The sequence below is a fragment of the Sebastes umbrosus genome, chromosome 22, assembly GCF_015220745.1.
Source record: "Sebastes umbrosus isolate fSebUmb1 chromosome 22, fSebUmb1.pri, whole genome shotgun sequence".
Classification (NCBI taxonomy): Eukaryota; Metazoa; Chordata; class Actinopteri; order Perciformes; family Sebastidae; genus Sebastes; species Sebastes umbrosus.
The window spans coordinates 14,803,631-14,816,634 of record NC_051290.1 but is presented as its reverse complement, the minus strand read 5'-3'; the positions used below and the strand labels follow the sequence as shown (position 1 = coordinate 14,816,634).

Below are 13,004 nucleotides of genomic sequence, written 5' to 3'. Positions count from 1 at the left end.
TGTCAGTGTGCTGACTTGACTATGACCTGCCCCAAACTGCATGTGATTATCATAAAGTGGGCATGTCTGTAAAGAGGAGACTTGTGGGTACCCTTAGAACCCATTTTCATTCACACATTTTGAGGTCAGAGGTCAAGGGACCCCTTTGAAAATGGCCAGTTTTTCCTCCCCAAGTTTGTAGCGTTATTTAACCCCCTTCACGACAAGCTGGTATGACATGTTTGGACCAATGGATTCCTTACGTTCTAGTTTCATATGATACCAGTATCCTCACTCTCTAAAACTGAGCCTGTGACGACCTCCAAAATCACAAGTTGCCTTAAAGCGTTAAAGTCTCCGCCTTAACTGTTACTGATGATGGGGCATTGTTTTACAAAAAAATTAAGCCTTATTAAACACTGATTAATAAGTGATATTGATCCCCGGGGAGGAAATTACAGTTGTTCCATTTTACAAAAAATATATATAAACACAGAGAAGTTATGAGAAAAACAGAAATAAGAATACAGATGAAATGTAAATATGTGTGCATTATTAAAAATAAATGTAAATATAAAATTAACTGTCAAAGAAATCACAAAGTATAGGGGACATCTGATTACTGCATACCATTTCATTTCAATTAATACATTTTAACATTTTTAATGATTAGAAAAATTGATTTAAGTTCCATGTTCTATCATCTATTATTCGATTACTTTTCCTGATGTTTTTTTTTATTTTTGCCGATGTATGTTTTCATTATCGGAATCGAGATATTTTGGCAGGGTATCGTATCGAAGTCAGCATTTTGGTATCGTGATAACAATACTTCAGGCATCCTTTCCTTTCAACTCAAAATAAATTAAGACAAGTCAAATACTCAACCAGTCACACTCGTCTGTTTAAAATGTGCGTACATTTGTGTTTGTTGTCCAAAATGAGCCACTGCTCTAGTTGACCGTTTGAAACCGTCATCATCTGATGGCTGATTGGCTGAAATGACCGATTGAAGAGTCCAGATGCAGTACAGTCAGGAAATTGTTAAAATTATTTGTGTCAACTGATGGTTGTTGGTGTGTCCTGTGTCTCATCTACAGCCTTTTTTAAAACAGTATAATTTACTATTAATGGTGAGCATGTAAACAAGACGAACCTGCATATTTCCAAACTTTTTTATTTCGTGGAAACTCGTGTGTCCCATAGACAGTCGTCATGTCTGTTTTTAATTGTATGTGTGCAAATGTACACAGATTTGGGTGCTTGCTTCCTGCTTCGTGTGTGTGTGTGTTTGTGAGGACACTTTCCATTCCAGATACCTAATAGTGAGCCGTGTGTCTCTGGCAGGGCTGTGTTTACCGTGGAGCTGTACCTGCAGACAGAGCGAGCACTGATTGTCGGAGCTGAAACACAGGAAACGCAGCATGACTGGATCCAGGCGCTAACAAAGGTGACACACTTTGCATACAGCACACACACAAACACACTTATTTCCACTGCCTCCTTTTAAGTTTGTTTTTCACTTAAAGTTACAAAGAAGACACTGTGTGAATGTGCAGCAGAAGTACAGCACATCCGTACTTTTTGTTTCGCTTCACTCTGCCACTTTGCAACACGCGCACACATTGTCCTCGGTGAGCCCAACGCGCTGCCTGCGCTTCCTTCAATAAGACAAGTGGTCGTACTATCTCTCCCTGCCAGGATCTTATAATAACACCCTATATAAATATGCCCCCTATTGCCTTTTTTGATCTCTTCAATCCCAGGAAACCCAGTCATAGATAGAGGACCGTATAGTTGCATTTGTCCATATGTCTCTCCATCTGGATCATAGGCCTTCCACGCCTCCGTATTTCAATTTGAATCAACGGCCAGACAGAGCCGAGCGGTAGGAATGGAAATGTACTTGAGCTATGGTTGTTTATCCTCAAGAAGTTCTGTTGCACTTTGTTTTGAGGTGACACACCACGGTAAAAAAAAAAAGTTTCATGCTGTTAAAAGTTCTTAATTCGCCTGTCCTCTCTTCTTCGTGCGACTCGCAGTGCTTCGTCCCGTCTAAAGTCGAGGGCCTGGCGCAGAGGGATGGCGAGCTGATCGGCAGACTGCACTACAAAGAAGGCCACGACATGTACCACTGGAGGGTGGGCTGGTTCACGCTGGAAGGCTCGGCCCTGCGCTTCAGCTCAGGGGAAGACGAGGGAGAGGAGGAAGTCCTTCAGCTCAAACAGCTACAGGAGCTCAGTAAGCACGCTGCTTTTTTTTTACATTATTATTTTTCCACTTCTCGCTACGACTCGCGGTCCTCGTTAAACCAGATAACGTGTGTGCACAGTTGAGTTCCGTTCCTTGTAAAAATTGGATGGTGTGACACAGCTTGTTATAATAGCTACAAAAGTCTCTCTATTCACCTCAGAGGTCAGCACAGTCAAGATGGTTTGCAAAGGGTCAGCGGTGCAAATTCAGGTGTTGGAAGTTCACCAAACTTAAAGTGTATTTTTTTTCACAAGGTTCCTGCGGATCTTAAAAAAGTCTTAAAAGGCATTGAATCCTAAAAATAAGGCTTTATTGGTATTAAAATGTCTTAGATCAATCTTAAAAGTGTCTTAAAATCCTAAGACATGGGAATAATTATAATATAATAAAGGGAATTAGCTTGTGTGTCTTAGTTTCCTTATAGTTTCAACTAAGTCGGATTGGTCACAGGTTAGAGACCAGACAAATATCAGCTCCCTTGCTCAGATTGAATAACCGTGAAGGTTATTGTAAAAAATAAAACGTTGTCGTATGAATCTGAATCACTTAACCAAACTAAAAAAGTTCTCATTCAACCTGCGACTAGAGGTTACCAGCAACCCTGAACTTTATCCAGCGATATCTCCATCAACTGTTCTGCTAATGAAAAGATAAATTCACAGATGGAAAGCTGAAGATTTTGCCGTTCTAAAGGAATGTATGGTCATTCTATCATGAAGGAAAGGGCAGGCAAGTGACCATGTTCTTTTTATTTGGTTTTCTCAGGTCAAAAGCTTTTAAAAAAATATGTGAGGGTTTCTGGACAATATTTGTCATTGTTTTATGTTGTTAATTGATCTCCAATAATAAATATATACACACATTTGCATAAAGCAGCATATTTGCCCATTCCCATGTTGATAAGAGTAAATACTTTTTGAACACTTTTTGAACAAATATGCGATTAATCGTGATTTACTATTTTAATGGAGTAACAAACCCATTTTTTAACTCATAATTGGTTAATGCATTTATCTCAGCTCTGTCTCAAATCGCCACAGTTTACATGAGCAAACAATCCCTGGTTAAATAGCTTCAGTGGAGCTTTTGATACGCATTCAATTTTGTTTTTAAAATCTCACAGACAAAAATGCTTGAATATGGTTGGTAGTGTCAGCTGCTGAGATTTCTGTCTTTTTAAAATCCACTCACCATTTTGATATACCGTGTGATTTCCAAACTACTTGCATTTACAATTACTTAATGATGCCAGAGGATGCATGCAAGCAACCGGTGTCAGAAGACATTTCGTCTTCTCGCACCATTACGCATTTCTGTTGGATCTCTGCTCTAACTGGCTGGCGTAATCTTCCATTCTAAAAAATCATCCAGGAGACTAGAGGACTAGAGTGAGAAGATGCCACAGACATGTACATGAGAAGACGATCTGTTAATATTAGCTCAGTAAGCATCGATATAATGCGACGTCAAGCATCAGCCTAAGCAGGATTTAGATTTCCCTGAGCTGTTCTTCACATTGCTTTCAGCATGATAGAAATCTGGAATATCCACAGTATGATGGTAGCATTCTTTCCGCTGTCCACTAACATCCATTCTGCTAATATCTCCACATTACTGGAAAAAAAACAGTTATTTAAAGGTACAGTGTGTAGGATTTGGTGGCATCTAGTGGCGCGGTTGCAAATTGCAACCAACTGAGTACCCCTCTACTCATTCCTCCATTTCCAAGACCGTGGTAACGCCGTTCGCCTCGCTCAGAGAGCATCCTTACCATAATAGCACTACTTCCGGAGCAACGGAAGTCCGACAGTGTATCTTGGTTTTGCACTCTCCCTCTCACGTTACCGCAGTTTCATAAGCGTGTCGGAAAACTACGGTGGCCTTCAGGTAACGTAAAAACGTGAAAAGGCTCTCCCTAGAGCCAGTGTTTGGTTTGTCTGTTCGGGGCTACTGTAGAAACATGATGGAGCAACATGGCGGACTCCGTGAAGCGGACCCAAAGAACGTATATTGTGAAAATCAATTGTCCGTTCCATTGCAACATCACCGCCCAGCAACAAAGCTAAGCTTCCGCCATTTTGGACTGAAAGCGACTACCGGACGCAAGTAAAACGTCCTCCTAAAAAGTGGCGTACAAAAGTAAAACCAAATTATTTCTATTCTATTGTCATATTCTACTGAAATGGCCTGTTGAACAATGAAATATTATAAATATAATAAGCATTTTATGTCCAAAATACTCTTTGAAGGACCCGCTCCCTATGTAGATATGAAGGGCTCATACTAAGCTAACGAAAACACAAGGATTCTTAGTTTCAGGTGATTATACACACTCATTTAAACATAGAATATTATATTCCATTTCTGCTAATAGATCCCCCCCGAAATGTTACACACTGTTCCTTTAAAGGACAGTCAGCAGAGGGAAGCTGGTGGTCACGCTGGGAAGGCTCAAAAGTTCACACATACTTTGGCAGATTGATCGATTGCGCCAGTGTGATGTGCGAACAGAGGGAGGGGAGAATCAATGGATCTTTTTAATCCATTTACAGCTCGACGTGGATCAAATCGCGCAAAGTGCCGCCCCATCTTCTCACCTTGGGCGGGATAAAGAACTGCAGCGGTGCTCATTTTCATTCCCGGCTTTTCTCAAACCATATTTGTCACAGCCGAGGAGCCGTTAGCGCCAGAAGGGACTGTGTTTTGTCGGGCGGGGGGATGGTATGTTCTGGAGCAGTGAAAGGATCCCTTTAGGAATCACAGTCTGTGACATGGGATTAACTGTTATTTTCTCTGCAGTGACACCACCACATGAAAGGTGCCCCTGTGTAGCAGTGAGGGGATTTAATAAATACACTTTTCAATTAAAATCACGACATGTTTCCAACGTTGCAGCTCTTCAAAACTGCATCAGGAGTCCTTTGCAAGTTGTGATGCAGTCTGTTCCTGGTTTTTGTGACTTCAGGCTGGCAGAGTTATGATCATTTTCTAAATCTTTTTCTCAAAATCGACTAAATGGTTTTCAATCTGGAGGTAAAGTGAAAGCTCTACTCTTTGGCTTTTATTCATTTTATCCTTAATTGCTTTTATTTATTTATCAGTTTTTCTCAACCCTTTGTCTAGGAACATTTTGACTGTCTTTAGCTTATCGTTTTTTTTTCATTGATCTTTGTTAATTATTCAGTATTAATTCGTCTTGGTCTATGAAGCGCTTTCTTAAAAACAAACAAAAAGAATCCTATCCCTGCAGAACAAGAGTGCAACCACCTCTCAAAATGACTTCTTGGGGGCACAGCTGTGCACTCAGGAGGATTGATGTTTTTGTGATGTCTTGTGTCAAGATGTCTGCCGCACAAATAACTACAACCAAAGTAAAAATGAGTGGGGGGGAAATGACAGATACTGTTGGATAATCATTAATCTGTCACAGTGCACAAATCAGCCTTCCCACCCAGAACCTTCTGAAAATGAACGGTTTTCAAACAAGATAAGCACGTTAACTTTGAACTCATTCAGTGCAATCATCTCAGTGGATTTCTCTTAAGGCAGTGGCTAAATAGAGGAAAAAAAGCAAAACTGTTAATCCAATGCTCTGCTCAATCATCTAAAAATGAAGATAGGCATCAGCACAAGACTGCGGTCCAGCATATTTAATAGCTACGTTTCACTGTGTCCACACTGACGTTCATTTAAAGGTATAATTACACTCTTTTGAGAAGATTTTAAAGATTTATTGCAGTCACGGCTTACATGTTCAGAACTGTTAGTGATGATTCATGTTCATTTGGAAGTCGACGTAATGCTGAGTAACAGCTAATACCCAATCCTGATCAGACTAATATTTTTCTATCTATTGTAGTACACATTAACGATAACCATAACCCTTTGAGCTCTGCAATAGAAATGCCTACATTGGTATTTTTGCTTATTGTGATGTAATTTCTTGGACTGTTTACAAATGCTTCAAATCTGCACAACCTAAGCTACTAGATTATGTCAGTCAATAAACTATAATTGACAAAAGTATTCAAATTGTGTCATAAGTTTAAAAAAATACAAAAATCTGAGATGTTTTTTCATAAAATGTTTCTAAATAAACACAAATCATTGATTCAAAAGAAACATGAATGAAATATTTCTTAACACTCCATAAGTTATTTGAACTTTACACATTTTTTTTTGTTTTTGAGATACAGTATACACATTTTTATGAGCAAATCGAGTGCAAAGGCATTTTGATACGTTCCGTAAGTAACGTAACATAATGACATCATCACGAACGTTCAATGTGATGACACGAAAGACAGAATCTTTAGCTTTCTGCTGCAAAAAAAAAGAATATTCTAGCTATTACGGTTTTAATTTTGCAGAAATTGACACGTGTTGCTGGACAGCCTTAGGAAAATGCATCCATACCATATGAGCTTTGCTATCACACAAAAAAAAAATCATAGGATCCCTCAACTGCTTCCCACCAGTGAACACGGACAGTTTTGTTCTTTGGAGACTTGGTTCGATCCAGAAGAACCACTGCTGGCAATCAAACCCAGGTCTCTACAAAAATGGGCAACAGGGCTCGTAGTATTATGAGTTATCATATAATACCTGTCAAAATAAACAACCCTTAATGCTTCCACTGGGAATACGCACCAGCCCTCTAAATCACCCCGATTTTTAGAGGGAAAATGGCCAGTACAAATTATAGAGAGAACAAGGCCGCAGACTTAGTTCCTTATCACACAAACATATTAAGTAATAAAAAAAATTCCCCACTGAGCTGTACGATGGATAAAAGAGGATTGCTGTGTGTTTGTTCAAACAGTGATGACAAGTGTTTTACATTTACCTGATAACACTGCTAATAAGCCTCTCTCAAGTAAATATAAATCTCTGAAGTTCTGCTTTCTTCTCTTGTTGTTTGGATCAGAATGAAATACTGTGCCCTTGAAAATCTGCCAAAGAAAGCAAAAAGCTAATTATTTGTTAAGAGAGACTTTTGGGGATTAATTGTTTCTGCTTTTTCATTCAACATGCAAAGGACTTGTTAGCCAAAATAACACTGTTTTATGTAATTTTTTTTACCAATCCTCTTTTATTAAATCTAATTAATTTTCCCTGGCAGTGCCAATAATTAATCAGTGTGTTTACTAGAGAAACAGATGCAGATTCGTGGTATTTGGTGGAGGAAATAGAAAAACAAACGAGTTAATGTGATGATTGGGAAATTATCCATAACAAATTCTGTCCCTGGATACATTTTTATGCGATTGCTGCTTCCAATAATTCAAATTTGAGTGAGGTCAACCCAAGTTCATGGGTTCTGGGGTTTCCTAGAAATGTGGCGATTCTAGGATTAAAAGAATAGTTCAACATTTTCAGAACTTTGCTTATTTGCGTTGTTGCTGAGAGCTAGATGAGAAGGTCGATACCAACCCTCATGTCTGTATTGTTAGTATTTAGCAGGGCTGTCAATCAATAATAATCTCAAATATTTAATCGTGATTGATCGAATGATTGTCCATGATTAATTGCAAATGAATCACACATTTTTCATCTGTTCAAAATGTACATTAAAGGGAGATATGCGCCACTTATTTAATACCTTTATCAACATGGGAGTGGGCAAATATGCTGCTTTATGCAAATGTATGTATATATTTATTATTGGAAATCAATTAACAACACAAAATAATGACAAATATTGTCCAAAAACCCTCACAGGTACTGCATTTAGAATAAAAAAATATTGTGTGTAGCGGCCTTAACTTTTGGCAAGAAAGCGAATAAGCGTATTTCCAAAAATGTTAACCTCTTCCTGTAAATCCTCAATAAATAACCCTCAAAGAAGAGCATGAGACATTTGTGTCCACTGTGACAAAGTATTGCATTATCTAGTAATTAGTTATTGTGAATATAGCTAGCTAGCTACCAATCTCTAAAAGTCAACTGTTTATTTGGTTGAAATCCAGATTGTTCTCTTTTTGCTGGTTCCTTTCATATGTATCCATTATTTGAGCACAACCAGTGGGAACTTCAGTGAGATTAAAGTGCCAGATGTTGTTGGTTGGAGATTTGTGACTCAACTTGCAGAGCCTTTTTTTTTGTACTTTTTTCTGTTGTTTGATTGTTGCCATGATCCAAGCAGCTGCTTGAACCCACAGAAGAGATTATGGCAGAGCTTTCAAGCCCCTCAGTTCAGTTCAGTTCTGTATCCTTTGCACTATTACTTAAGAAATGTATATTGTACAGATAAAGAATGGCAGGAACTTTTCTTTTCTTGCGGTGTGTTAAAGGTGCTATTGATGACATTGATACCATTCAGCCACTAGATGTCACACCTTATTAGAAGTGGGAACCAAATGTCAGATATCTTCCACAGAGATAAACAAAACATTGTTTTTGGACCCGCCAACATTTTTTAAATGATTAATTCACAATCATAATAATTTTTTTTTTAAAGGTCCCATATCATGCAAATTTTCAGGTTCATACTTGTATTTTGTGTTTCTACTAGAACATGTTTACATGCTTTAATGTTAAAAAAAACCTTTATTTTCCTCATACTGTCGACATGAATATACCTGTATTTACCCTCTGTCTGAAACGCTCCGTTTTAGCGCATTTTGACGGAATTGCAACAGAATTGCATTAACATTGCTAGTCAACAGCTTGGGTCCATGTGTACTTCTCATTCACATACACTGCAACCAGGAATAAACTGGGACACATTTAGAATATTTTACGTTCAAAATTGTGTCAAGGATCTAAATATTGTATATTCGTGACATCACAAATGGGCAGAAATCCTAACGGCTTGTTTCAAATACAGAGTTTCTGAATACGGGCTGTGTGAATTTCCCTGTGGATTGAGTGTTTCGATACCTTCACAGTATTTAGATAGGATTTAAGCCTGCTTTATTATAAAAAAAACAGGAAAATCTCACTTTTTTATAATATGGGACCTTTAAGGAAAAAACACTTTTATTCCGCACTTTTGTAAAAGCTCTGTGCATTTCGACCAACTATATGTGAAGCTTAATGACCATTGACCAGTATTTATGCCCCACTTCCCTCTCTTGTTTAAACCACCTTTAAGTAAGTCAGTGACACACAAACTACACCCATGTTTCCCATTACAACAAGAAAATGGATTGCAATTGGATGCATTTGCCCCCTCCACCACTTACTGTACTGTTCCCTCACTTTTCTTTCCCACTATATGTCTGCACATTTGAAAAAGCCCATAGTCAGATATGTCGAGACATATTGTGCAGCGTATGATTTGCAGTGATTGACTTAAAAAGTAAATGAATGCTTAAAGAGAACGGAGACCTTTCAGTGACAGGTAAATTAATGCATTTTGAATTTTTACGGCGAACGCTTCTAACCACTCATGCTTTTAACCGAGATTGAACAACTGCAAATGTCAGACTTAAACACATTGCTTTGCATTAGCGCAGCGTTGCTCTTTGAATGTGCACAGTTTCTTAAGCTGCCTTTTCTACAACTTGTTGCCCTTTGCCCCTCCCTCCCCCACAGCTGTCTCAACACATACGGAGGGCGAGGACAAGATCCAAGTCCTGCTGATGGTGGAGGGAGGAAGGTATGTCAAGTCTTTGGAAAAAAAAAAAAGGTGTGCTAATTGGCAACTCGCAATTTGGGATCCGACAACATGATGCATTATGCAACGCCGTACGCTTTGATCTCGCCTTTGTCTTGTTAGTCCGAATGCACTTTACCTACTGTAACCATCCGCAGTAATCAAAGTCTCGCTAGACTGCCTGCTTCAGTTACAGAGACGGTAACACAAGCCAACACTTTTTTTAGTCTCCCCTTTTAGAGTAATCCAACGAGACTTTGTGCTTACTCCGTTAATTGCGCTTCGTTTGTGTGTTTTTGATGAAACCCTCGTGGGAAACCGGTGGTTGTTCTGCAGAAGCGCTTTTGAAAATTCCTTTTGGTTGTTTTGTTTAATGACTTAGAAGGGATTTCCCAAATATATGAACAACTTTATGAACCACCATACTGTTTCTTGGGAATTATATCGTGGTGTACTTCTCTCTCTCTCTCTCTCTTTAATAGAACAGTTTACATCCACGGCTTCAACAAGATGGACTTTGCTCTGTGGCACTCTGCCATCACGCTGGCTGCCGGCACAGATGGCAAGGCGCTCAGCGACCAACAGCTGACTAAAAATGGCGTCCCCATTGTTGTCGACAGTTGCATCGCTTTTGTCACCCAATATGGTGAGTTACATTATACTTACGGGGGGGGAGAGGAAAGTTTTAAAAACATATTTCTGCACGACTATTATTATGATTTCCCCCCTTGAGGAGCGTGATGCTGTGTCGTGATGAGAATTTCATGCTTTCTAATGTTGTCTCGCATAATGATGACTCTCTTTTCACCATATTTTTAGAAAATGTAGTCCAACTTTTCAGAGCACTGCACAACACAAAAATCTACTTTGCATAGCGCCTGTTGCTTTATCAGTGCATGATAAATGCAAAAGGGTACTACTACTTATACAGTTGCATCATAAGTGGTATGCAATGTAATGAGGGATTGGCAATAAAAGTCAACGCTGACCGAAACTGTAAAGTGGTACAAAAGGTTAATATACCATATAGCGACAATTTCATTCCACCTGCAATTTACATTCAAATGTGCTTATGTAACATTATTAAATCCCACAGCTTAGCATCCGTAAGGTTGGTTATTACCTTATAAAGGAATTTAGTTATATAGAAATATATGTACTGCCGATTGCTGTTGCAGAAGCTACACATTAGACTGAGAAAAATGTTGAAATATGTAGAAAGTAATTAGCCTAACAATTTCTAAAGCCCAATCTGCTCTGATTGGTCAGCCGGCCCACTCTGTTGTGATTGGTTAACCAAACCAAACTCTTCAGACTCCACTGCAGCTCCGCTCTAACTAGCTTTGTTTGAGAGTGTGCCGAACTAGCCGCTAGGCAGGTATTATGCAAATGTGTTACTTGGTGACATCACGACGTCGCGGAAGAAAAGGCGTGACTTAGGGGTTTGTGACGGTGAAGTAAATTTTCCCACCGGTTAATAAACTTGTGACAACACCGGTGTTACCGATTACACCGGACATTTTACAAGAAAAGATGATGATCAAATATGTGTAGCGCGCTTATTTTGATCTTTACCGTCGGGTGGATGTGCGTCTGGTCTCTCCGATCCAGCTTTCGCTGCGGGGCCACAGGGGTCTAAAGTTAGCTGGCGCCGTTGCGCCGCGCTTACCGGCTGTGACCGCTTCGTCCTCCTTGCATCGATTACCTCATTAACGTTATGGTTCCCTTATAGCACTAGGTTTAAATCTGAAATATTGCCAAATAGGCGCGTTTGCTTTTCGCTTCGACACCAAATTCTCAGCCAGCTCTTGGTCTTTCAGCGCTCTCTCGTCCTGTGTGAAATATGACACCTGCTTCTCTGAGCTGAGACTTCGTATGGAGCAGATGCATTAACTTTCAGTTTGTAGCGTCCGTCGTCCGACTTTCTATTGATAACATGCCGCTGATACACCAAAATGAACTAAATGGGTTTTATTTCTGTAAAAAAAAAGAGCAAAACGACGGTTTGTAATGTAATCGGCGTGTGCCCAACCCCCCTGTAACACCGGTAACACCAACTACTGCAACAAGCCTAGCGGGACTTCAATCTAGGCGTTTCAGGCAGTTCAGGAGCAGTGTTTCTGTTGGGGAGAATAACTCCCTTTGGCGTGGACTTTGGGCTTTGTAACTTTGCAGACCTTTCACATGCACAAAAAACGATATAACGCACTAAAGGAAAGGAAAAAAGCACAAAAGCATAGTAGATCCTCTTTAATCGTCCATCTTTTCATCCATTTTTTTTAACCAGGTTTGTGTCAGGAGGGGCTCTACCAGAGGCCGGGTGACCCCAGTCGAGTGGCCCTGCTCCTGGAGGAGTTCACCCGTGACGCCCGTAATGTGAAGCTGAGGGAGAAGGAGCACCAGCTGGAGGACGTGACGGACACCCTGAAGAGCTTCTTATCCCAATCAGAGGATGCACTGCTGACCAAGGAGCTTTATCCATACTGGGTGTCAGCTCTGGGTATGTGAGGCGTCTGGTGGGGGGTGGGAATAGTGACATAATAAGCAAAAACATGTCAGTGTTAAACAACATGCTGGGAATGGTTATATTCTAGAAATATACGCTCAGTGTGTTATGCTTTATAGCATTACAATATTCAAGGACTGATGAAAAAAAAAAAAAATGTTCACATATGCTTCAATAACTGAACAAGTACTTGTCTTTTCTGTGTCCATGGTCGCGTCTCAGTAGTAAATAATAGGTTGTTATATGTGGCATCTTATCACAGTAGCTGTCATCCGTGTGGTTTTGTAGATGAGAAGGACGAGAGGCAGAGAGTGAAGAAGTACTCCACGTTCATAGAGAGTTTGCCAAAGATAAACAGGTCAACCCTCGATGCTGTGCTCCAACATCTGTACAGGTATACACACACACACGCTTCAGACTGCAGACACAATTAAAGCTTTGTACTAGTGAGGCTATTTCAAGGTCGAGGTCGCTGTGAGGATAAAGTTTATTATCCTGGAGGAGAAATGCATGTGGTCAACTTCAAAACAACAATTCAACAATGTAGTTCAGAGTAAAACATTGTACTTTTTACTCCACTTTATGTATATGACAGCTAAAAATCTGCTTAAATCAGTGTCTGGTGGAAAGATTAAGATGTCTGAAAGACGGCTCCGACTAAAGAGA

At 39.7% G+C, this 13,004-nt stretch overlaps 1 protein-coding gene across 2 annotated transcripts in view; it reads left to right on the top strand.

Moving 5' to 3' along the window:
- The window catches only part of zmp:0000000660 (arf-GAP with Rho-GAP domain, ANK repeat and PH domain-containing protein 2), a 140,685-nt gene that overhangs the window by 101,823 nt on the left and 25,858 nt on the right, over positions 1 to 13,004 (top strand). For both annotated transcript variants that reach the window (XM_037758753.1, XM_037758752.1), the window contains exons 17-22: positions 1,327 to 1,429; positions 2,022 to 2,220; positions 9,772 to 9,835; positions 10,315 to 10,478; positions 12,120 to 12,332; positions 12,627 to 12,732. In XM_037758753.1, coding sequence (XP_037614681.1) covers positions 1,327 to 1,429; positions 2,022 to 2,220; positions 9,772 to 9,835; positions 10,315 to 10,478; positions 12,120 to 12,332; positions 12,627 to 12,732 — 849 coding nt within the window. The remainder of the gene's footprint in view (positions 1 to 1,326; positions 1,430 to 2,021; positions 2,221 to 9,771; positions 9,836 to 10,314; positions 10,479 to 12,119; positions 12,333 to 12,626; positions 12,733 to 13,004) is intronic.